Source organism: Artemia sp. Qi Xiang Cuo, chromosome 1 (assembly GCF_049724085.1).
Source record: "Artemia sp. Qi Xiang Cuo chromosome 1, ASM4972408v1, whole genome shotgun sequence".
Lineage (NCBI taxonomy): Eukaryota > Metazoa > Arthropoda > Branchiopoda > Anostraca > Artemiidae > Artemia > Artemia sp. Qi Xiang Cuo.
Genome location: NC_142794.1, coordinates 50220070 through 50245884, shown reverse-complemented (window position 1 = coordinate 50245884; position 25815 = coordinate 50220070). Strand labels below are relative to the sequence as shown.

Here is a 25815-nt window from a genome sequence, read left to right as displayed (position 1 = left end):
GTTTTTATAATATTGCTAATACACGCTTTTGACAAACAACATGCACAGAGTGTTTTTTTTTAGTTCAACTTCCCACTCAATACTTACTGAAAAATTTTACAGTGACACCCTAAGTCATAGCAACAGTCGTAGTAGTAGTGGTAGTAGGAGCGGCGGTGGTAGTTATAACAGTAGTAGTATTACTAGTAGAAGTAGCAGCAGTTGCAGTAATAGCATGCACATATTGTCTATTGGTTAGTTGAACATCCCCCTCATCATATCCAGGAATTTCAACTTAATACTCTAAGCCGTTCCTAAGATACTGCTGATGCGGCCTTTTGATAACTTGTATGTGCATAGTGTGTTTTTAATTTACTCCAACTTCCCCCATTATATTCCTTCAAGTTTTCACCTCAATACCCTTAGCCTTAGTAGTAGTCGCAGAAGAAATAGTACTTATAGTAGTAGTAGCAGCAGTAGTAGTAGTGGTAATGGTCGTAGTAGCGTGCACATATTGCCCTTTGGTCAATTGTTTATCCCTGTCATTAATTCCTGAAAGTTCCAACTTAATACATTATGCCACTCCTGACATACGCTCTTTTGACAACCTGCATGCACATAGTATGTTTTGATTTGGTTCAAAATTCCCTCGACATTCCATGAAAGCTTCGCCTGAAATCACTTAGCCTTTTTGGACACCTAAGGCCAAACATGCCCCACTTTCTTCATAACAAATACCATATGCAAACAAAAGACGAATTGCACAACTTACAGCCCTTTCCCCAAGGGCTGGGGGGTACCATCCCCACAGGCATAGTTATTGAGTATTTCAACTTGAACAAAATGGCTATTTCAAAATTTTGATCGGATGTCTTCGGAGAAAAAGCGCCATGGAGGGTGGCTGGTTGCTCTCCAATCACATTTGGCACTTAAAAGAGCACTAGAACTTTCAATTTATAATCGAATGAGCTCCTTCCGAAGTTTCTATGACAACTCCTTCAATATGAAGTGTCATGGGGAAAAGAAACGAAAAAGAAGAAGAAAAAAAAAATACAAAGAGCCCATTTCAATCTTTACTTAGGCAGCGCTATTGCGCTACCTACGATAAACTCACTCTATTAACACGTATCATTTTTTGTGTTATAGAAAGTTGCCATTTTCCAAGAGAAACTTGGTTTTCACGGCCGTTTCCTTCGCTATACTTGAGTTTGATATTTTTATGCAGTAGACCAACATTCGTTTTAAAAAACTATAGAGTAAAGTATGGAAGCAAGATTTCAAATTTTCCATGTTGTTCAATGGATCAACATTTTTAATACCAGTCAAATCTTCCTGGCTCTTGTGCTCACCGCAACGACTTTATCTGGTGATATGTAAAACAATCGAAAATAATACTTGATGGATATGACTCGTATTTAAAACTGACTTTAATATCAAAGAATATGCCCTTGTGTCAAATTTGCGAAGACGAGAGCAGAATTGAAATAATTTCAGAACAGTATGTATACCTTAGTTTTAGTATTAAATCAAAATAATATGTTCACCCTTAAATCCAGTATGTGAAAAGCCGTATGCATAAGGTTCCACCTCTCATTCGAGAAAAAAATCATTCGAGAAAAAGCGTTACCTCTCCTCCATTTTTTCCCTTTTATTTTTTAATGTGCATGGGCTTTACAAGCGAATTGTCGCAAATGGTTGTATGAAGGTTCAGCCTAACATTAGCTTTAGCATTTAGTGCCAATTGACAATGATTAGTGAGAATTAAATTTGCAAAAGTGTGGAGCCATAATAAAAATAAAAGCAAAAATTAAAAAAAAGGTATCATTCGGTTTTTATGGTTAAAATAAAATTGAAAAATCAATGTTTCAGGATTAACTATGGGTCACTTTATCAGCTGATAGTAAAAAAGACAAAGTTAAGATGCTTAAACTAACAAAAGAGAAAAAAAGGAAAAGCAGAAATTTCTAACCAAAGTCCGTGTAAAAAATTAGAACATTTCAAAAAGAAGGTAAAAACTTCTATCAATAAACAAGCTTTTATGAAAAGATGTCAGGTTTTAATTCAATGAAACTCGATATTTTTACCTTGTCTTTCTTTCCATTCGCTAGTTAAGGTTTAAAATTGTATCTAGTTTATTAGTTATCCACTTTCCCTTTCTGTGGAGAGGGGGCCCAGGAAATGACTGCAACAAGTCTGGCTGTTCTATTTTGTTTCTATTGTAGTATAATACATATTACGGTAAGCCGAGTTTATATTTGAAGATATTTAAAGTGGAGCCATTCTACTCCAGGAGCATACAATTTGGGAAGAGTTATTATAATTTTATCATTGTTTAAGAAAATGACGTTGAAAAACTTACAGGTGATCATTTGATTTGAAAAGAGAAATCCTGTCAATATAAAAAAATCTTGTTGCCTTTTGGAATGAAGAGCTTTGAATGGTATTTTTTGTTCAAGACTACCCTATAAAGCTATATTTGATAATATTATCTTTCATAGTGGCAATTAAGCGACGTTATGCTTGTCTTTGCAGAGGAATCAAACAGTTAGTGGTAAAGAACTGTAAGTAAGGAGCGACATGGCTTTATAGTAACCAAAACTCTAAAAAACAGAATTTTGATTACAAGAATCGGCTTATTATACTGATTTTAAATATGTAAGTTTTATTAAATTTAGTATTACAGATTAAAGGCTACTAGCCTGAGAAAATTTGCCTGATTTTCGAAAAAAGGGGGAAATACGCCTGAAAAGTATTAAAATCTTAATGAAAATCAAACCATCACATTCAGCGTGTCAGAAGACCCTACTGTAGCTGTGGTTTCAAGCTCCTATCTGCAAAAATGTGGAATTTTGTATTTTTTGCCACAATAAAGATGTGTGTTTTTTTTTTCTCAGGGGCGATCGTATCGAGCAGTCCTAAAATATCGGGACAGGGCTCAATCGAACGGAAATGAAAAGTTCCAGTGCCCTTTTTAAAAGACCAAAAAGATTGGAGGGCAACCTAGCCCCCCGCCCTTTTTTTTCCCGAAGTCGTCCGATAAAAATTTTGAGATAGCCATTTTGCTCATCATAGCTGAAAGGTCCAATAACTATGCATTTGGATATAACATGACACCCCCACAGCTCCAGGGGAAAGGTCTTTAAGCAATAAAAGTTGCCAATTTTTTACACATAGTATTTGTTATTGTGAAGTATGCAGACATTTTTGAGTGAGTGGGGGGTATTTTTTTGTTTTTTTTCTACGAGGGAATTTTCTATGGGGAGGGAATTTTCCAGGGGGTGAACTTGTCATGGGGAATTATACACTGGGAGAATTTGCCAGAATTCCTATACAAAATTCTTTTTAAATGTCTTGCTTTCTCTTTTCCGACTCAGTTTTTTACGAGGAGTTGTTAAGGGTAATTGTCCGGGGTAAATTTTCACCGGGACTGAATTTTCTAGAGGATATTTCTGTGGGGAGTGGGATTTCTCTGTGGAGGTGGGGCCAGAGTCCTGGCATCACTTAAAAACGATCAGAGAGTAAATAAAAAAAAACAAGTTTTCTCAACTGAAAGTAAGGAGAAACATTAAAACTTAAAAAGGACAGAAATTATTACATGTATGAAGGAGAGTGCCCCCTCCTCAACATCTCGCTCTTTACGCTAAAGTTTGAATTGTGTCTCAATTCTTTAAGAACGACTCCTGGAACACAAGGATCGTTAATTAGAACAATAAGAAGCTTTTTAAAAAAGTAAACAAAAGTTTAGCGTAAAGAGGGAGTTGTTGAGGAGGGGGAAATCCCCTTCATACACTTGATAGTTTCTGTTTGTTTTAAGCTTTAAGGTTGCTCCTTACTTTCAGTTGATAAAACCTTTTTTTAATGTAATTCTAACTTAAACGTGTTCCATGCAAAGGCAGGTTAAAGAGATCGAGCAAAAGTCAATTGACAAGCTTCTCTTTTCATTTAAGCCAGATAGCCAAAGCTGCAGCCTACAAATGAACTATTTAGTTAGCTGTCTCAATCATATACAACTTTCAAAACATCTTTTCTTCTGCCGCACACAGACCAGTGAATATTGACATGAACAGCTTTGTTAAAGAATTGAATCTTTTCATGGCTTTCAAAATGACTTCACTTGAGTTGAAACATACTATACCAATTAGTTGTTTTTTGGTGCGTTAATACAAGTCATTTATGAAGGGGTTTATTTAGCTTAGTTATAAATTTCAGTTCTGAACTACAGTAATTAAAACTTGTAATTAGATTACTTACATTATTATTAGTGAAAAAAAAACTGCAAAAAGTAAAATTAATAAGTAAAATAAAAGAAATTATTTTTCTTATGATTTGAGTCGAAAGATTCTCTTCTTGAGCACACGCCTTACACACACATTGTTTTGAGGGAAATGAGCATGAATGCATTGTGTTTAAAAGCAATTCTTCGTCCAAGATTCGCTTTACAATATATAAGAAGGATATTTACCTTTTTAATTGGGTAAATACAGACGCTTCAAGTATGCTACCAGAAGTGGATAAACTTGCTTTGTCTTTGAACCTTTTTTTCAGTCATAAACTCAATCTTTCGAGAGCTATAGTACTTGCTATAACTTAAAAAATCCTTTAAATTATACTCCTGATGTATACTAGCTTTGATAAAACTAAAAGGAGTTTAGAAATCTAGAGGAGTCACATACGGTTTAGCCACACCTGGTGTATACATAAATTTAATGAGACAGCAAATACCTTAACCAGAAAAGACAGGAAAGCAAAAAAGAAAAAGCAGCCGAATCTGTATTTTCAACTTTGTCATACATATAACAATAGCACAAAATAACAATTATACATATTCTTAACCAATAATAAGCTCAAATAAAGGCAGCAAAAGTGAATGTAATGCCCACTGTCTGCTCACAAAGCTTAGCCTAGCCTTTGAGGTCGAAAGCAACTTAAAATAAATAATGAATAATTTTTTTTTGTTTAACTGCATCTGCGTACATTTTGATTCTTTTTGCGAAAATAACCATTTTCCTTATTTGGAACAAGCCAATATATAATAAGAGTTTTACGTAAACAGTGCAAAGCTCATATATTAGTGACATCAATATCCTACTACAATCAAATATTGCGAAGAATACGAGTTCTTTTTTTAATATTCAGGGCTTAATTTACTTGTGTTTAGAGGGGGTTTCACGTCTGATGCGGAAATAACAAACCATTAGAGCTTTTTTGCAACAGATATTGGGTAATTCGAGCGAAGATATGTATTTTTATATTTATTGTGAACACTATTCCAAAAATGTATAATATATTTTTCTATCATCTACTGGCTTAACACAAATATTTAACCTTAAACATCAATATTACTGTTAATTAATTGTATATTAATAGTTTAATTATTATGGTCATTAACTATCGTATATTATTGAGAATGCTTAGTTGCTATTCAAAATGGGCAGTTGATAATTAGGGAATTGTCGATAATGCCGCGTTGACAGTATTTATGTAGACATGACATTATCTTGAAACAAGAAATAAATCCGAAGTTCTGACAAAAATAACAGCAATATGAATTGGCTGAATGGCACAGATACAACTCATCGAAATAGAAGGGAAGGGGATTAAAGTATATAACGCAATAACTAAGACTTATGAGCGACAAAAGACAAGGCACAGTCACAAAATTGAAAACACAGAAAAAAAGCTGCCCTCGCTTATTTATAAGCTCAGCACAAAAATCTATGCGTTTTGACTAGAATAATTTGAGCACCCCTTCACCGATGAACCTGTGGGGTCATACCTTTAGGCTTTTGCATTGGCTATCAAACTGCTGACATGCACCTAAAAGGGTACGATGTAGGTCGATGAGCCGTTCATGTAACATGTCAGCTAAATTTTTGATTTCTTCTCGCTTTCTAAGTTCTTCAACTTGTTCTAAAATAGTCTTTAGTTGAATTCCACGTTGTTTTAGCTCAAATTTCATTGCCTAAAATTGAAAAGAATGAAACACAACATTAACGTAAGTTAAACCCTGTCTAAGCAAGATTCCTAGCAGTCAATTTATGGTAAAACGTGTTTTAACGGTATTTAAGTTAGGGTTAAGACACATTTAAACTTCACACTATTAGTAGTACATCTCTTAAATCACTTGAGTCTCTCCTAAACGCATTTAGTAAAACTGGTAAGGCCAGAAGGGTTAAAGTCAAGAAAAACCTAAAATCTTAGTTCCTTAATGGCCTATTGGTTTAAATCCAAATTTTTTGCATCATTTGTGTTTTCTATTTCTGTTGTATATTGCTCAGTTCTAGCGAAGTTGCATGAATGGAGTATTCCGCCCTGTAAAATTTAGAACTGAGAATCAGAATGGGATGCTTATATTTCGGTTTTGTGTCTCTGAAATTACATAAGCCATGATATGATTCTTCCATATGCATGAGTCTATGGATCCAACCTTCTAGCTTCCCCCCCTTTTTATTTGACAGGCGCCCCTTCTGACGATTGAAAAGTTCCGATAAGAATAATCATTATTCTAAGAGTGTGCTGTCAGGTAAAAAATTTCCTTATAGGTTTATAAAACTGTGCTCTCACTCTATATCTAGTGTATCATCATTCAAAATGAATTGTGCCTGTATAGGAAAAAAATTAAATAAATCCCTTTATTTAAGGAGAAAACAGCTGATTCTTCTCTATTGATTTTTAACTATCAATTATAAGTCTCTATTGATTTTTAAGTATATAATTAGTTAAGTTAAATACAATAACGTGATTCCAACTCTGAATGCAAAAAAAATCCACAAATTCTAAGCCTAAATATTTAAGTCATAGGAGGAGTGACGAACAACAAAAAGTCTGGTATCAAAAGACGGGTAACAGTGTTTGAAAATAACTATCTAATACAAACAACTCAATCGTGTTCTAATCTTTTGTCTCCTAATATCAGTTTCTTCTTGCGTTTTCAATTATGTGATTTTCATGTTCCTTTAAGAACTAGTCGACCTTTAAAATTGGCCGAAATATTTTATATTTCTCTCTGGAAATCTATTCATCTCAAGGTTAATTTGAATTGTTCGATTACTACTATTTTTTTCTGGTGGAGATTTTTTTTACAATTTCCACACCCTCAACTTTTCTGTTGTTCCACTACCAGAAAAAATTTGGTAGTGGATCCCTTCTCCTCTCTATTGATAGCTTTATCTTCCTTTTATTTTTAAAATGCATGCAACTAACAATGAAATAAATTAGGCACCAGTCATAGTGGCATTTACACCAGTAGAGCCAACTAAGAGAGATATTAGTGACTCAGACGCATTTCACCTGCGTTTGCTGGAACAAATAGACAAGATCGACAGGTATGAATAAAGCATTTTATTAGGGGACTTTAATGCCCAGGGTTGTACAAGAAAGAATAAATCGGTTAGGCATATTTGATGCAGGGAAGGAAAATAGAAATGGCAATAGACTGCTGTAATTTGTACATAAAATAGTCTAGTTATGAAAAATATATTAACTGGTCATATCATGGCCTGAGATAACATAGTAGTTGTATCATGGTAAGACGGATAACCTTATTAATTATATTATTGTAAACAAAATAATAGCTGATGGGATGTAACAGAACACAAGGGTAGATATCAGTACTGTTATTGCTGTGGAAAAGTAGAGATCACTGTCTAGAGCACTGGTTCTCAAACTTTGAGTCACGGCCCCTTGGGGAGCTGCAGTGTTGTCATAAGGGTGACGCAAACCATTCAATGAGATAATTCGCCAAATTAGTTGAAGTGCCAATTACCGATATTTTTGCACCAACAATCTTATATCCTGACAAAATTCTGCCATTTTCGTTCCAAATGCATAGCTCTCTCCATTTGTTGCTTTTCAACCCGATAGTCCTTTTGCGCTAGAAACTATCTTCGAGCGCTGGCTCCAACATAATCTGTAACCACTCACTATTCTAAAGAGACTTTATATCCACACACCAACCCGCCTCCTTTGAAACAGCTACTGCTCAAGAGCAGCTTCACCGCTCACGCTTTAGTGCCGTAGCAAAATTGCAAGTGAGATTTTGATTTATTCGTTTTTTTTAGTCTTTTTCGTTTCAAATAAACAGAAAATACAAAATTGATACAATAAAACTGGATTATGAGCAGAAGAGTCCTTGAGGACCCCACAGTTCTAAAAAACTAAAGCAAGCCCAGTATTTAGTAAAGCGCTATAGGGACGCTCCGAAAAGCAGTTAAAGATTTGCTAGAAGTTTTCCAGACAAATTGTCTAAGGATTATTTTGGGTAGCCAGCTGACTGACTGTATTTCAAACAGTAGGCTCCACGAAAACTGTGGTTAAATCCCGCTTTCTAGGGCTATAATGAGAGAAAGTTTGAGGTGGCTAGGGCACGTTCTGTGGATGACGGATGACATATTGCCGAAGATTGTCCTTTTCGGCCAGCCGTCTAGGGCTAAACAGGAATCAGGTCGTTCGCGGTTGTGGTGGGAGGATGTCATTAAGAAAGATTTAAAGGAAATGTTACACCCTGTTAATATAGCACCCTGTTACACCCTGTGAGGGTGTAAACAGGGAGGCTTTGAAAAGATTGGGATGTAGGGGGAGCGTGAGTAGCTCTGTTCACCTCAATCGGCTTGGTGCTGCGGTGAGTTGTTAGTAGTAGTAGTAGTGGTAGCTATATTTACAGAATTCGACAAATAAAAGGATATATCCCGAGTCAGTTTATTTGAACCATTATTGCATATATGTGTTGCATAAAATGCGACACATAATTTTGTTGGTTTTAAATTTCAACTTCGCTCTTTACTTCCAGCAGAAAAGCTGTTTTCATTAATTTTTGCTAAAAAAATGGAGTAGCCAAGGCATAGGCTGTTTTAACCAGTTGAAAAAAGTTTGGAAGAATAGGTAGATGTATATAACAGCTGAAACTAGGATATAAGAAGCCACGGCAATGGTGAAATTTGGTTCGGCGATTTGAGCTCTTAACAAGGCTGAGGAGGAGAAACTGGATATTCAATGAAGGAATTTTCTAAGGTTAGCTTTACGCATTCGTTTGAATGACTACATCAAGCAGTTAGCTGTCTAAAAAACTTAGTGTAATGCCAATTTCAAGGGCTAAAAGTAACTGAAAGATTGTTGGAAGCATGGTTATAAAGATCAAAAGCTGTTGAAAGAAGGATAATATGGTTTGGCCCCTTTTTTAAGATGAAGAATAATAGGTTGCCAAAAATCGTAATTGGATGGCAGCTGGTTCCAAACAAAAAGCAGGAAACCCTCGAATGGGTTTATAACTGGCTACACAAAAAGATTTACAGGAAGCCGGAACTTCAAGGGAGGGATCAAAGGACGAAAATTTAAATAAAGTAGAAGTAGAGGAAGAGTACCACGGCATTGGCCTCAGCCGGCTTCCTGCTGCGATTATCTGTCAGTAGTAGGAGTAGTACTAGTGAAAGAATCACCAGAAAAAAAATATCGTTAACACATGCACAGAAAACAAATAGCTGCGATGACCATACAGTCAAGATAAAAAAGATTTCGATGATTTATACGTAAGCTTTCAAATTAAGTAATTAGTTCAACAGCAATTTAAACAACTTTTTCATTTTTGACACACTGCTTGCTTATGACGATTTTATTTGTACAATCAAGACATTCCCAAGCTTCTGTTTCCTTTTTTCCCGTCCACACCCTTGAAAAAGTTGGCCCCACCTTTTCTTTGACTTTTAATCATCCATATACATAAACGTAAATTCGCACATTAAAAAGCAGTTCTATTTCTCTATACAGCTCCAAATTTCAAAAGCAGACAGTTTAATAGCAGGGCAGATACACCTGACGGCTAAAGAAATTAATTAGGAAAACTCACATTGGAATTCCTTAGCTCTTCTCGTAATTCTGGCAGAGAATCAGGTACAGTGTTTCCGCCTCTTATTGCACCATATGTTATGGAAAGCCACGACTCAACCTCCACTAGGATACCTCGATACAGGTCAATATCTTTTCTCATTTTGACTTTTTCCTAGAAGTATTTTTAGATGAGAATCAATATCTACTTGTTTTTAACATTAGAAAGCTAATATAACAGCTTTACGTCACATATTTGTTACTCAAATTAGGCAGACATAAAACAGTGTTTTTCACGTAGCAATCATTAATTAAATTCTTTAGCCTTAAATCGCATTAATATTAATTTCTAGCTACATGACAAGATATATAGTGCACAAAATGTCAAAGATAAGAAGAATTTCTTTTTGTTTCATATTCGAGTTTGAGAAGAAGGGAAGGGAGCGGGACTAGCTTGAATCCATCCCCTATGGATGCAAGATCGAGGGCCTATCCTATTTTCAAGCAATTACATTTCGATTACGGTGATCTTCAATTCATTTGCAAACACGTTTCAATTAAAAATGGTAAAACAAGGCAATCACGACATAACAGGTTATATTCAATATACTTCCTGGAAAATACACATCTAGATTAATTAAGATAAGTTCGTTAGTTTAGGGTGTGAATCCTACAAAAATAATATAACTTCAGTGTAAAGAGGGTCGGGTTACCGATGACAGTTTTCGGAAGATGGGGGAGGGACAAAGGGGACACTTGCCTCGGCCGCAGAAATTTCAAGTAAATAGTCTAACGGCTATAGTAATTTTTTGATATTTGAAATTTATTTTTTTATCAAATTAAAGGAGAGGACGCAGTTGGCAGTAAGTACAAGCAAATTGAACCAGAAGTCTTCATTTTCCCCGTATCTTCATCACCATTCCTTGAAAATAAAAGTAAGCAGACGGAATTCAAGCAGTTTTAAACTAAATTTTGAGCAAAAAGCAAGGAGACCAAATCAAAGAATTAGAAACAATTAGTTTGTACGAAATAAATTAATAATTTTGCAGAGGCTAAAGTAAAAAGGCCAGATTTAAATAAATGAAAAATTCTGTTAATAAATGATAATTTTGTTAAAATTCAGCCTGAATGGGAGGCTTGGGGGGTGCGCTAATCAAGCTTTTGTCCCAGGTGCAAGACAGGCCAGGACCGCCACTGTTATGTTAGCCCACCTGCCCCAAATCTTTATGGTAGTGTAATGGTAAAATACAGAACACTCGACTTGAATGACGTCATGATTACCCCATGCGAGGGCCAAAGACCCTAGGCGACGACAAAAGCGGGAAAGATACCGCTGGGACAATGAAAAGCTAGGTTAAAGATCCAAGCAGCCCCCGGTAGAATTGAAGATTCACTTTTGAAGACCAAAGGCGCGAAATAAAATGAATTTACTATTATTTTTAATTTCTTTTCGTCGTAGGTTTTTTATTAATTACTTTGGGCTTTCGTTTTATTTTCTGATTTTTTTAGGCTTTATTTATTCATTAATATAATTTCTGTTAGATTTTTAAGTTCGCCTTATTAAAGGACTATTTGTAATCGCTTTAGGTTTTAGTTTCACTTTCCACTTTTCTCTGAAAAAAATTTTCTGGAACATATTTTTAAAATTATCTTCTCATAGATAGAAAATCTTCTCATTTTCTTGTATTGTAACTATTAATGTTTTTAAATAAATGAGTGGTCGATTTCTTTGAAATGATTCCTGTTTTGCTGTAGGTAAATAAAATTAAGTTTATAATCTTCCTTTTAAATAAATTTTGTTTCTTTTAGGGTTTCTTCATTGCAAAAATATTTATGATTGAAAATCTTCGATTCTCGGAGAGAATTATTTCATTGATACAAATAAAAATTTACTATATCTTCAGCAAAAACGAATTTTTATGTTAAAAAAAGATTACTGAAAATATATGGATCAAAGGAGTTTTGGCAGGAGGGGGAATGGAGGGGCTAGAGGATAAGAACATAAAATAAATTACATAAAAAATAGGTAAAACATTTAATTAAGGCAGTTTCCACAGCCGGTCATTGAAAGTTTAACTGTTATCTATATATTTTTATTTAATTTTCATTATGAATGACAAGACGATATAAACTGATTTTTTTTTTTTTTTTTTTTTTTAGAGTTAAATTAGAGTTAGAGCAGCTTTTCATTCTCCAAATCATAAAGTACAATCATAAGAGGATTTGATCAAAAAGACAGACACAGGCTTCCGTGGGACAGCTTTGGGCCGATGAGCAAGGCTTTGAAGTAGCTGACGTAACAGGCGGTAGACTTCAGCGTGGTAAACAGACAGTTTGATTTGATTAACCTGGGACTGTTGACCTGAGATTGGTAACGTCTGTAGTAGCTTGTTATAGGGAAATCATCAAAAAGTCAGAAGTTCTGAGATTCACTTGCAATTTGTTAGGCAGCTGCCTATCCCTAAAGAAATTATCTCCAAATACATGGAATACCACACATCTTTACAATATAGGCACTGGCAGGCTGTAAAGTTCAAAAATTCAGAGAATCAACGACATTTGAAATTTTGAAGTTTATTTGCTAGTTAGCACCTAGAACATAAAAAAATTCAAGCAGTTTGAACTTTCTTGGAGGAAATAAGCTATAAATTGAAAGGCAATTTGTCCTTAGTTGTATCCGTTGACATAAAACTTTAAAGGATAAATTAAATTTAAAATAAACTTCCTTCCCAAAACTAGATTTAGCCAGAAAATAACGTTTCAGTGTTGTAGAATTGCCAACCAGCCCCTGCCTACACTGAATTTCTTGACCCTCTAAAGTAAATCCTACCTGATCGCTAACATTTCATAAACTTTCATATGTCTGTTTGAATGAACGTAGCATAATTTAACCCCTCTGGGTGAAATAGTAGTCTTGAAATATTGAGCCAATGCCACCAGGAGCTAAGGAAACGTTAAGGAGTGAAGGAGAATCCAAAAGGGGATTGGTTGCCTTCTCTTCAGTTTGACCCTTAAAAGAGCCCTAAAACTTTCAATTTTCATCCGACCGAGCCCCCTTCCAAGTTCCAAAGACCATGCATGCCATGCAAGGTGGCCGAGAAAATGAATTATCGAAAGGAATATCGATCTTAACTGAGTCAACGCTGCGGATCTTGTTTAGATGTTGTTCAGCAACAACCAAAATTGTATGCTGCAGAATAAAAGAAAATTGAAGGCGATTACATTCGTATGACGCGTCTTTTGGGTCCCTACTATCAAAAAGTATATATATTTTCCGATTAAAAACTGATCCAAACCCTTCCAGCGTTGAGGTTATAAACTAACCATAGAAAGCTCGAATTCTTATAGAAATAGGGTCAGGCTACATTATCTATGTTGGCATACGACCGAACATTTATCAACAGGGTAAGAGATGTTGGATCTTGAATTGCCTGCCATAAACCATTAAGACAATTTCAGGATAGATTAAAGAGCTCAATTATATATATCCATCCATTTGTCTATCAGTGTTATAACAGAGAATCCAAAAACATATTTCAAGGGGTTCCCTGCTCAGTGCATTTCAAAATAGTTCTAAATAACTTGGCACGACTACAGGATATTAATCAAGCATGTTTTTTTATAGACAAATTATATAAAGTAAAAAAAAAGTTTGAAAGTTGTAATAAGCAAGTCTCCTTTGACAAAATAAAAGAATTCACCTGTAAAGCTTGACGTTGTCTTGAAGCACGAGACTGTAGAGCAACGTGTCTGGTCCGTAGCCCAGTTACAAGGGCAAACAAACTTTGAGCTTCTGGGTCACTTGGCAATCGTCGAACAGCACTGTCAACGTTCACAAGCCGAGGCTCTAGGCAATTAAGCATATCAATAATTGGCTAAAAGAGAAACAATTGTTAGGTTTAAAATAATTATTCACTCAGAATAAAATTCTTCCCACTAGGCACTCTAAAAACAGACCACATTATGTAGAACAAATTTTCATAGTTTTGAGTTTTATAATTACATATGGCTATCAAGTTTGCCGTATCCATTCACTGAGTCTGAGAAAACCCTAGATGGGCTCCTTCTGGTTTTTGCACGATCATTTTCTATTACACCATATGCATAAAAACTCTGGCAAAATAAAAAATGGTAGTACCTCACAGCACTGGGTAAAGAGACAATGCTATCTGAGATTGATTTTTCAGCCAGAAGAACCGTGGCCTATGATTGCCGATGAATTTTGAAACCCTCTAAGAAAACTGTTGTTACGTGCCAATTATGAGCAGTGAGTAGGTGACCAAACTTCGCTTGGTGAGAAAAGACAGAATTTAGTCTCTTTTACAAAACTAATTTTATTTTATTCGGTAAATCTTTTTCCATATTTATAGCGACAAATTATTCTTTACTATCATTAGAAAATCTTCAGCTCATCTCCAGCAAAATTTATTATAACTATTCCATGTATTTGTAACGCCATTCCTATGAAAGATGTTTTTTTTAAATTAATGACATAAACGAATTTAGTTTATAAGTTAGTATTCAGTCCTCTATTAGATTTCGCTACCTGTTAAAATGAAAAAAATCATGTAAGCTGGAGCAGGCTCCTCTAATTTTAGTTGTATTTTCTACACCATCAGATTCAAGCCGATACAGTTTAATCTTTTATCAGTGTCCGACATTAAACTGATCTCAGTTTCTGAAAGGCGAGAGAGAAAAAAAAATGTCCTTAAAAAATGTCTAGTGAAAAAATTGCCACTTATGGTTGATTTAGGAATGATAACTATTGTTTCAACTAATCTTAATTTTAAATGTAATTTTGAAAACAAATTTACAGGACTTTTGAAAAAGAGCCCAAAACCCCATAAAAATGGCATCTTATTGAAACAAAAAGTACAACACTGGAACCGTTATAGTCAAAGACCCTATTTTTGAAATTTAAAGCCCCCCAGCTTGATGAAATACACAATTCCCTTTTTTACATTGTTAGCACAGATATGTCATTGTTTTTTTCTTCGCCAGTAACGGGGCACCGACGTCATACAGACCTGTTTAAAGGCTCTTTAAAGGCTTGTTTTTTTTTTTTTATATCTAATCACTTTTTATAAATTTAGAAAAAAACACCAACATAAAGTGCCATATGGCACCCAGAAATTACACCCTGGGTGCCATTCCCGGAATAGAAAGGCTGGGAAGAATGAAAACGGTAATATTTTAATCTCCATCATTGAAAACCCTTCGCATGAGGTTTACAATTCCCCTCTTCTGTATTCTTCTTTAATATTTTCATAAATCTTCTACTGATTAACTAAACTAGTAGGCTACTGCAAAATCGTAGAGAGCTGTTTAAGGTATCAATTAAAAGATAATTTTTATATTTGTATAACTTATAAAAATTCGTCTTGATAAAAAAGTACCGTGATAATCTCCATTGTCGGAAACCTTGAATCTGAGTTTGGTAACCCTCCCCTTGTGCACTCTACCTCACATCCCTCTAACAAGTTTCATAAATCATTCGCTGACTAAAATACATCCTCGATTTGTTTCATATTAAAAATTATTTCAATATCTCATTAGGATAATTTTTCTATGGAAGAATTGTCTTCAATAAAGAAAAATTCAAACTATAGCAATGTTTTTTTTTGTGGGGGGGGGGGGAGGTGGCTACAGATCTCTTAATATTTACGGCAAGTTCTGAAGCTTATTCTTTTATTATTTCATCCGTGTGAAGAGATGTCCATAAAATAAAAAAGGGTACAACAAACGTTAGCTTGTTTAAATTAATTACTATTAATTGCAAAAAAATCATTAATTAAAAAATTGTAAAATGAAAAACTTACGGTTCTGCAATGGAGACAGAAAAAGAAGAGCGAAGACAAGTACATTTTACAAAACCAAGAATAGAATTACATTAAATGTGACTATTTTAATGATGATTTTAAAAACGGCGAAACTTTAAAGCTGAATGTGAAAAAAAAAAACGAAAAAGAAAATCAAACCAGACATTTAAAAATTTATAAAAAGAAAAAGATGGTGAATGAAAATGCAAACTCGACATTCTGTTTAATTTCATTGATGATTCTGAAGTTTACAAGAATGAAAGAAGAAAAACAAAAGAAAATCTGAAAATTGCTGTATTGAAATTACTGTAATAGAAAAAAAAAAAAAAAAAAAAAAAAAATACCTCAAAGTTTTTCAGCGTCTGTTCAAGATCCTCTGCTGTGACTGAATCAAGAGTTTCTTCAATTGCATCAAGCTGGTTTGATAGATTTCCGTATTCGTTTTCATATTCCTAGGCAGAGCGAGAAAAAAAAAGTTTCATAGTTATTTCCAACATATTAAAACTAAGTAAAAATAAAACCAGTATTCAGTCACCCCTATGAGTTATCAAAAATAGTTTAGAGGCAATATGGTTTGCACAATATTGGATGTTATTACAATGATAAAAATTAAGATAAAAATGGGATTGTGATCACTTTAGTTTGTGATAATTTACATCAGTTGCTAGCTTCAAGTTTCAAATGTACAATAGTTTTTAAAAATTTATTTACGATATATCCTTGACATTTATTGCAAACTGGGCTGCGTTTTTTAATTTAATACTAACAAATGCAGAATAGATTCAGAAAAAACTTAAAATATGATAGAAAAAGCATGAAAATTCGCCCAAACCTTGCAAAAGCAGCAAAATAACTTAAAATTTTAAACAAATTACTGAAAAAGTCAGAAAAAAGATTGGGAAAGTGAAAGAACAGCAAAAGAAAAGAAATAAACGTAAAAGAAAAGGAATTACCTTCTTTTGAAGCTGCTGTAGTTTGGGTTCCAGCATTGCATCTCTTCCAATGTAAGTACTCTCATCTGACCAAGGTACTGGCAAGTAAGGCTGAGGCTTGGACTCGATAACAGGCATACAGGATGCTTCTTCATTTTCTTGTTGAAAACTTTCGGAATGCACATTTTTCGTCATGAACACTTGTTCAGGAATATCAGCAACCGTAGCAATTTCAGCTCGATTGACTTCATTTGATGTTTTTTCATGCAAGTTCTCGTCATGAACTTGCTCAGCATGGGATTGGTTCTCGTCGTTTTCCTTCGAATTGTCTTCATCTTGATTTCTATATGCACAAGACTCCTTCGCTAGAAGCCTTAACCATTGTATTTCTGACTCGTCGCATTCTAATTTGTGTTGAAAACCTAAACTTACAGAGCTGAGGTTTATCAGTGCTTCTTCACCATAAATATAATCAGTAGGGGTTTCATTGCATAGTTCCTTGTCCACGTCTCTGCCTCCGTCAAGTCTTCCTACTTCAGACTCCCCTGTGCTATCTTTTTGAAGAAGTACAGCCAATCTAGTCTCAGCCTCTGCTATTTCTTGTTTCATTTCAAATTCCCTGCCAGCTTCAATTGCATACTCAACTGCCATTGATGTTTTTGATCCTTCAATTTGCTCTGATAATTCAAAAGCCTCTTTTTCAGACTTTGACAGGCGATGTTTCCGCGACTTTCTTTCTAAGTCAGCCAGTTCACGCTTGTCCTTTCCTAGCTTCTTTGGTTTGTCGCTTGGCTGTGCATTTTTAAGCACAGAAGTGTCTTGCAGCTCTTCTAGCATTATATTATGTTCTTCCTCTTCATTTTGCTCTACATAAAATGGATGAATATTACTAGGCACTGTCATAGGCCTGTGGACAGTATCCATGTCTGGTGTATCAAATGATTCAGAGCAAGATGATCGCCACTGATGCCGTCTCATTTCACGTCTGTTTCTATGCGCAGCAAATCCATATTCATCAACAGGAACAGGTTCAGAGCAAGGTCTCTTGTCCACCAATATTAGCTCTGGAAGCTTTTCAATGTATTTTACTTTCGAGTCTTCTTCAACAATAGCAGTAATCGGTTTTCCAAAAGCAACAATATGTGCCCACGTTAAAGGACCCCTCTCTTTGCCAGGATCTATTAATTCTCGGTTTTCATACGCAGCAGCCTTCAACTGCTCAAAACGGCTTTCGGCATCAGGAATATCTGAGTAGGTAGACACAAAAGAAGGCAAAGGTTTTTTATCGTCTATCGCTTCTGCTATTGCTAAAATTTGTTTTTCTTCGTCGGTGAGTTTGTTTTTCAAGCGCCTCTTTTCGAATTCTGCAAGACATTTTTGATTTTTCATTACTTTTTTGTTTTTCATAGCCGTTCTAACTGACTCATCTTCAAAACTTGAGTCAGATTCCAGTTCATCATATTTGTCTATAGATGTAGTTTCCAGGTTTTTTGGCTCTGGTTCTTCAGACTCATCTGTTTTGTCAACACTAATTGATTCTGAGCGTGATGATCGCCAATGACTACGCTTCATTTCCCTCCTATTTTTGAACGTCTTGAAACCTTCTTTATCGACAGGTATTTCTAAATTTTCACGCGGAAATTCGGTAATTATAACCTGAGGATGTTTTTCAATATATACTGGGTGGTCTTGTAGTTTTTTTTGGTTAAGGAGTGGTTTTCCACTTGCAACAATATAAGCCCAAGTTTTAGGTTCCAACTCTACCAGTTTTGCTTTCATTATTTCAAACGCAGTTTCAGCACGCTGTATTGCTGAGAAGTCATATGAGAAAAATTGATTGACAAAGGAATTTTCTTGTTCAATAGCTTCTGCAATTCGGATTATTTCCTTTTCAACTTCAGACAATCTTGAACGCCGTCGCTTCCTTTCAAGCTCGCGAATTTCCTTCGAAACCCTTGAAATATTCTGGATTTGCTTTTCGTAAAGAGTGCTAGAAATGGTCTGTTCTTCTTCTTCACTATTTTCCAACTCTTTTAAAGTTCCTACAGGCATACTTTCATTCTCTATTCCAATCTCTGTTAGGATGTAATCTGTGTCAGGTATTGATTCGTATGACTTAGAAATAGAGGTTCGCCATAGTCTTCTTCTCATATCTCTTCGATTTTTGTAGCTTACAAATCCGTCAGAATCAACTGGAAGGGGTGGTAGAATTTCCTCTTCTGCAACTGAAACAATCTTTGGGGCACAATCAATAAATATAGGTTCAAGGACTTCATTTTGTTTATTTGCAGCTGGGGTTCCATGAGCAACAGCGTTTGCATATGTAACATGACTGCCGTTTAACAGATCAGGGCGTAAGTCATAGCACGGAAGCTTAGAATCTTGCCAGACCTTTTCGATATCTCTTAAGAATAAATAGGCAGGGTCTGGCCAAGAGTCTAAGAATAAGCAATGATCTCGTGGGTCCCTTGGCATCTTCATAAGATTTTGCTGCGATGATTCCATAATTTTCTGTTCAGTTTCTTTTTCCGCTTCACCTAAATTCTGGCAAATAATGCCAAAACCTGTCAAATCTGAATCTTTTTCAAAGCTTGGCCAGTCATCAAAATACATATTGAGAAGCAAATTTTCGTTGGTAAAACATTCATTGTATTGACTTAATGTTAAGCTTACTAATAGTTGCGACTCTTCATTTTTCAGGTCTTTTCCCTCAACTTTCAAAGAAGAGCTAAGTGGCTGACATACAGCTGAGTCGGTGGCACTGTAACTACCGGTCCCAATGCAGAAATCGGTACAAATTAGCTCTGGATCTTGTCCATTTGCTTCCCAGTCCACATTTGGCCTTACCGTTGGATGATTTGTAATTATTAAAGGCGTTGTTTGTGCTTCCTCTTGAGGCGCTTTTTCATCTTCAAAGCACATACTAGATTTTTCACTACTACCCAGCATTGACATCCAAGCACAGTTAATTGTGTCTGAATTAAGGTATGTCTTATGAACTACTGCTTCCTTATTTCCTTTGATAAGGACATTGTCTTTTCCATTTTCAGTTTCTAAATCTGATCGACTAGGCTTAAGCGCAGGGGGAATTATAGGGACTAAAGGCAATGTGTATGACTCTGGCAGAAGTTCTTCTTCACCTTCAAATTCCTTTAAAGATTTTTCACTACTGTCCAACATAGACATCCAAGCACAACTAAGCGCGTCTTTGTTTGAAAGCGCCTTATGCACTGTGGTTTCCTCATCTTCTTCGATCAAGGCATTATCTTTTCCATTTTCAGCATCTAGATCTGACAGAGTAGGTTTTACTGCAGGGAGAATTATAGGGACTAAAGGCAACATATACGACTCCTGCTGTAGTTCTTTTTCATCCTCAAATTCCTTTGAGGATTTTTCGCTACTGTCCAACATAGACATCCAAGCACAACTAAGTGTGTCTAAGTTCGAAGATATCTTATGAACTATGGCTTCGTCATCTCCTTCGATAAGGGTATTATCTTTTCCATTTTCAGTTTTTAGGTCTGAATGAATAGGTTTTACTGCGGAGAGAATTGTAGGGACTAAAGGCAATATGTCTGACTCTGGCAGAAATTCTTCTTCATCTTTGAATCCCTTTGACAATTTTTCATTATTATTCAACATAGACATCCAAGCATAACTATGCCTGTCTGTGTTTGAACACGCCTTACGAACGATTTCTTCCCCGGTTTCTTTAATAAAGTCATTATCTTTTCCATCTACAGTTTCTAAATCTGATTGAATAGGCTTTACTGCAGGATGAATTATAGGGACTAAAAGCAAAGAGGATGACTCTGGCGGAAGTTGTTTTTCCTCTTCAAATCTTATTGAAGATTCTTTGCTACTATCCAGCATAGACAACCAAGCACCACTATGTGTGTCTCTACTTGAAGACGGCTTATGAACTGTGGCTTCCTCCTTTCCTTTGATAGAGGCATTATCTTTTTCGGCTTCAGTTTCTAAATCTGATTGGAAAGGCTTTACTGCATGGAGAATTGTAGAGACTAAAGGTAGTGTATACAACTCTGGCTGAAGTTTTTCTTCGTCTACAAATCTCTCTGAGGATTCTTCACTATTGTTCAACACAGACATCCAAGCAGAACTAAGTGGGTCTATGTTTAAACATGTCTTATGAACAATGACTTCCCCATTTCCTTTGATAAAGGCATTATCTTTTCCCTCTAAGGTTTCTAAATGTGGTATAATAGGCTTTACTTCAAGACGAGCTGTAGAGATTGAAGGAGACTCTGGCTGAATTTCTTCTTCATCTTCGAAGTCCATGGAAAAACATTCATTATTGTCCAAAATTGACATCCAAGTGCAACTGAGAGAGTCTGTGTTTGAATATGTTTCTCGGGCTTTGGATTTCTCATTTACTTCACTAAGAACATTGTCTTTCACATCTAAATGGCCTAAGAAGGTACTTTGGACAAAATTGACATCCTCAGTCTCGGAAAACTCTTTAGTATTTGGGTGAAATTTATAAAGTGGATCGTCATTTATTTCTAATTCGTAAATTTTCTCCCTGTCCTGAATCTTTGAATGAAACTCTTTAGTTTCAGATTTTAATGAATGAACTTTTTCACTACTTATTGGCTCACAATGGCTTTGCAAGCAAGCATTTAGAGATTTATCGCGCCTGTTTTCACTACTCACTGGTTGCGCTGGTTCTTTTTCCCAAAATTTCACAGACATTCCACCATCAGGAAGATTTAACCACGAAGAACTGTCACTTTTGTTGTATGTTAAAGGACGATCCTCCCTTCTAAACCTTTCAGAGTTTGGGGAGGAAGATTCTATTTCAATTTCTTTTTCCAAGAGGGAAGTATGTCTCTCCAATACATTCAGCGTATCACCAGAACTACAAGCCTCGTCATTACCTTCATTTTTTATATTAGTACCCTGGTCATTTTGCCCTATCTGTGGCTTACTGAATGTCAGTACTGCGTCGCTATCTATAGCTTCCTTCACAGATGGTTCAACATATTTATTACTGTCCTCACACTTATCTTTGGACAGAGTTAGCATTTGCTTCTTCTTCCTCCTTTTCTCACGAATTCTATTATAGATTTCATCATCTTCGGGTAAATTATTAGAGCCCAAAGAAGGTATAGATGACTCATCATTCATCTTGACCGAGGACGTACTACGTTCAGCTTTTTTGTGAATTTGGGTAACTGCATGCTTCACAGATTGAATTTTCCATGCAGGTGAAAGTTTGACTGTAGAAATATCATAATTTGTGTGAACTGTTGTAGGTTGTTGCTGGCTTAAGCTGTTAGGATCTTCAATAATCGAAGTTAGTGAATGTATCTCTAGAGCAGAAATAGAATTTTGAACACCGTCGTAAGTTTCTAGATTCTTTTCTTCCTCTGGTTTAGCAGTTACTTTAAAACACATGTCTTCAAGTCCTACTTCGGACCAAACAATCTTTTCTACGCTTACATCAACGCAACTATCTGCAGTGGGTGCTTCATTAATACCCGAACCTCCAACAATGTTTAGATAGTATTTTTCCGTTGTTTCATCTAGAATTTTACACTTTTCTTCATTCTTTTGAACACATTTGACAGGTGGGACGATAGAATTCCCATTATAGCCCTCACTTTCAGTGTATTCATGCTCAAAGTTACTCTTTAGAGCATCAACTTTAATACTAGAATGGAACCGTTCAGTTCCTTGTACCGTATCCTTCGAAGATAGTTGTGAAGCTTCATCTGAAGCATTTACAGTCTCTAATGGTAGATATTGAACTTCAATTACAGAGTTATCCTCTGAAAACTGAGGAGTTATAGAGGAGTCAAAAGACTGGTTCACTGTATTTTGGGGTTTAACTAGCTCAACAATTTCATTTTCAGAAAAAGGACAAACAACGGTGCAATTTAATCCGGTTTTATCTTTGGGGACAGCTTCAAGAACAGACGAAAGTTCTGTGTCAGCCTGGAGAACAGAGTCTATTTCGCAACAGGAGGCTTCAATAAAGTTTCCTATTGTTTTTTTCCCACCTTCTTGAAGTGGAACGAGTATTTCCTCGTCAGTGAAAATGTGACCAATGGCTGATAAACGTCTGAAATGTTCAGTGACCGTGTGGTCTGGCCGTGCATTTGACGGAACGCTGACTGGAACCATTGGTTGAACCATTTCTTCCTTTTGGGGCTCATAAACAATGACAGATATCTTTCTTGGCATATGGTCTATCATTTCGCTAGACTTACAAGAAAACTGTGTAATTGAAGTATTACAGGGATCTGGAAAAAGAATTTTTTTTTCATTAGGTTCTTCGTGCTCAATAGATTTTAGTGCTGTGCCAAAATTATCCCGAGAATCCCCTTCAATATCAAAAGCTTCAACGACCTCAAATGTGTCTTCTATGTTTTCTTCAAAAGTTTCTTGGGATGCTAGTGAAGGCCGCTTTTGTATAGCAACTGTTGACTTAAATAGGGAATCGTCCATTGAGAGAACTTCGAAATCCAAAGCAGACGTGGGCCTATCCTCAGGGGCTTCTTTATTATCAGGCGTTGATGCTTCAATTGTTAACTGAACTGACTCTGAGCTTACATTTTCTATACTTGTATATATGTTTGAAACATCTTTTCTAACAACTGCGCTTACTTGCTGACTTCCATCACTGAAGCCAACTGTCTTTCCTTTCTTCATTCTCTGTCTTCTTTTTAAAGAAGCATCTTCCGAGACCACTGTTACGTCTTTTGTTTCTTTGGATAATTCAGAAGAAACTGATTTTAAAACAGTCGCCTCGGAAATAGTTTCTTGTTGTTGCGTCTTCACGTATGCTTTTTTAGTTTTCTTCTTTTCGTTGGTTTGAAGAGCGCCATGTAAGTTGTTACTTTCAGTTGGGAAGTCTAAGGACAAAATACCGAAGTCTGTAGCTGGATATGTGCGTTTTTCGGTAGATCTGTGTCTAAGTATTTCCATATCGTTGATTTCCCGAAGAGCTACATCAATTTCATCGTCAATAGTGCTTTGGTTAGATACTGAATTTGATTTTTTTGTCTTCTTTTTTTTCTTCTGAGAAGGTTTGACAATGTTGCCATCTTTTTCGGTAGAGGCTTGCTTCTCAAGCTCACCGGAAGTTATGCCGTAGAAAGTCATCATGGCAGTCATTTCTTTTTCTTTTTCCGTAACTTTCAATTCGTTTGTCTCATGGTCCCCTCCCTTGAAGGTTAGTTGATCTGGGATTTCATGCATTACTTCTTTCGCAGCCATTTCTTCATTTCTTGAATAGTTGGTCTCTTTAGCAGGAAATTCAATGATACTAGTTTTATTCTTAGGATCATCATCTATTTTTGGTATGATAGCTTTTTTCTTATTTTCCTTCGTAATGTTTTTCGAGTAATCTATTGAAAATTCAGGAATAAAAGAGTGCTCTCCTGTCAATTTCTTCTGCTTCTTCTTTTTTATTTTAGATGCTACTTTACAATCTTTAAAAACAAGCCCTGGTATATTTGGATTGGGCGTATAGCCCTCAAAAAATTTGCTATTATTACCTAAAAATGCTTCAGAACGCACATCAAAACTCTTGGCTTTTGATGTAATAAGGAATTTCTGGCAGTTTCGTGACTCACGAGGTTCTGAGTCAGCCCTAAAATGTTCATTATTTGTTTTAACTCTTGAAGGGCTATTTGTTTCAGTCACAGTAATTTTAGTTTCAACTTCTTTGAAAACAGGCAATGATGCGCCAGAAAACAAAATGTCTGCATAAGTTTTACTGCTTGTTGGTGACGAGTTTTTACTACTGTCACTGCTAAGACTTCGAGTTGTCTGCAGTGCAAGTGTGTCATTAGAAGGAATAACGACTATTGATGAGCCGTTACTGGATGTGTTTTCAATGATTTGACAATCTGGTGCAGCCTGTTCATCTATAGTACTATCTTTATTTTTCACATTTATATTAGAGTCATTTCTTAGCTTAGTCTCACATTCATGTGGAACAGAGTAATTAGTTGACTCGCTGTCAGCATCTCTGTGTGATTTTTGAGGCAAAGTTCTGTCTATGATTTGTGCTGCTTCAGGGAAGCTAAAACCACCCTGTTTATAGCGCCATACTTGACCGGATGACTCATTTCCCTCCTGAATGAAACCTTCCTTGGTAGAGGATTCAGGGCTACCAGGGATCGAAAAATAATCACATAAGTCTGCGTTTGCATGTGTTTTAATATCTTCTGGTTCGTCAATTACCACATTTGGTATTTCAGGTACTGTTCTTTTGCTTTGAATGTCCCTTGAAGAAGGGGAATCAATTTCTTTTGAAGGAGACAGTATAATACCAAGATTGCCCCTTTCATGGCTAGGTAAAAATGAACCACGTAGGATGTCCGCATACGAAGGCTGTCCCGCCCTCCAGAGAGGGCTAAGAGACCGCGAAATTGTTCGGGGGACAGAAATAGACTCAGTGACGGAAGGTAAGGCAACAGTACTTAGTTGAATATCATTTTGGGAAGCTTTTTTGGGAGTATCGTAAAAAGTTTTACCTTGCGGTTTTCTTCTGTACTCACTGCGAGTATCCATACTTCTTGCCTTTCGGATTATATCCTGTCTTTTCCTCTTTGAGGGGTCGGGATCACCATTTAGTTGACGCTTTCTATTATAACCACTATTTTGAGTATCGTCAACACTAGCACTTCTTGGGTTCATTTTCTCACCTCTATCTATCGATTGCGTTTTCTTTAAACTTCTCGTTTTCGATCGATCCATCGTCAAGGGAATCACACTATTTGCACTTTCAGACTTTATACAATATACATAAGATTCTCGCTTTATGTCTTCACACTTATTTCCCAAGACAACAGTGACAGGAGACAATTCACTTGGCTCAATTTTTGTGGCAAACTGCGACTGAACAAGTTCTATTTCAAGATTGGCGCTCTCTCCGGAGAATATTTTGGCAACGAAGGGTTCCAAGTCATATTCTACGAGAAAATTTGGATCCAAAACTGTCACCTCGTCCTTTAGCTGTATAAGCCTCTTTTGTAGTTTCTCAACGAACACCCTCGTACGCTGCGTGTAAAGCAAAAAAGGAACTTGTAATTCTACTTGTAAATTAAATGTAATAAGTTGTTTGAAGTCTAACAAAACACCGAATACGAAATCGCTTTTCAGGGAAATACTTTATACTGAGACAAAGGCATTGCAATACAAAAGCATCAAAAGCAAGAAAATTTAAAAGCTCAAATATACAATACAAATCACAAGTCAATGTTTTCTGTGTCAGGGCTTCCACGCTGTAGTAG

The 25815-nt window shown here is 35.9% G+C and overlaps 1 protein-coding gene across 1 annotated transcript in view; it reads right to left on the bottom strand.

The window, feature by feature from the left end:
* LOC148956437 (uncharacterized) overlaps nucleotides 1-25815 on the bottom strand; it is a 570204-nt gene that overhangs the window by 209397 nt on the left and 334992 nt on the right. The window contains 5 exon segments of the mRNA XM_089090886.1: nucleotides 5756-5941; nucleotides 9821-9973; nucleotides 13500-13673; nucleotides 15962-16069; nucleotides 16571-25582. Of these exon segments, the coding sequence (XP_088947012.1) occupies nucleotides 5756-5941; nucleotides 9821-9973; nucleotides 13500-13673; nucleotides 15962-16069; nucleotides 16571-25582 (9633 nt within the window).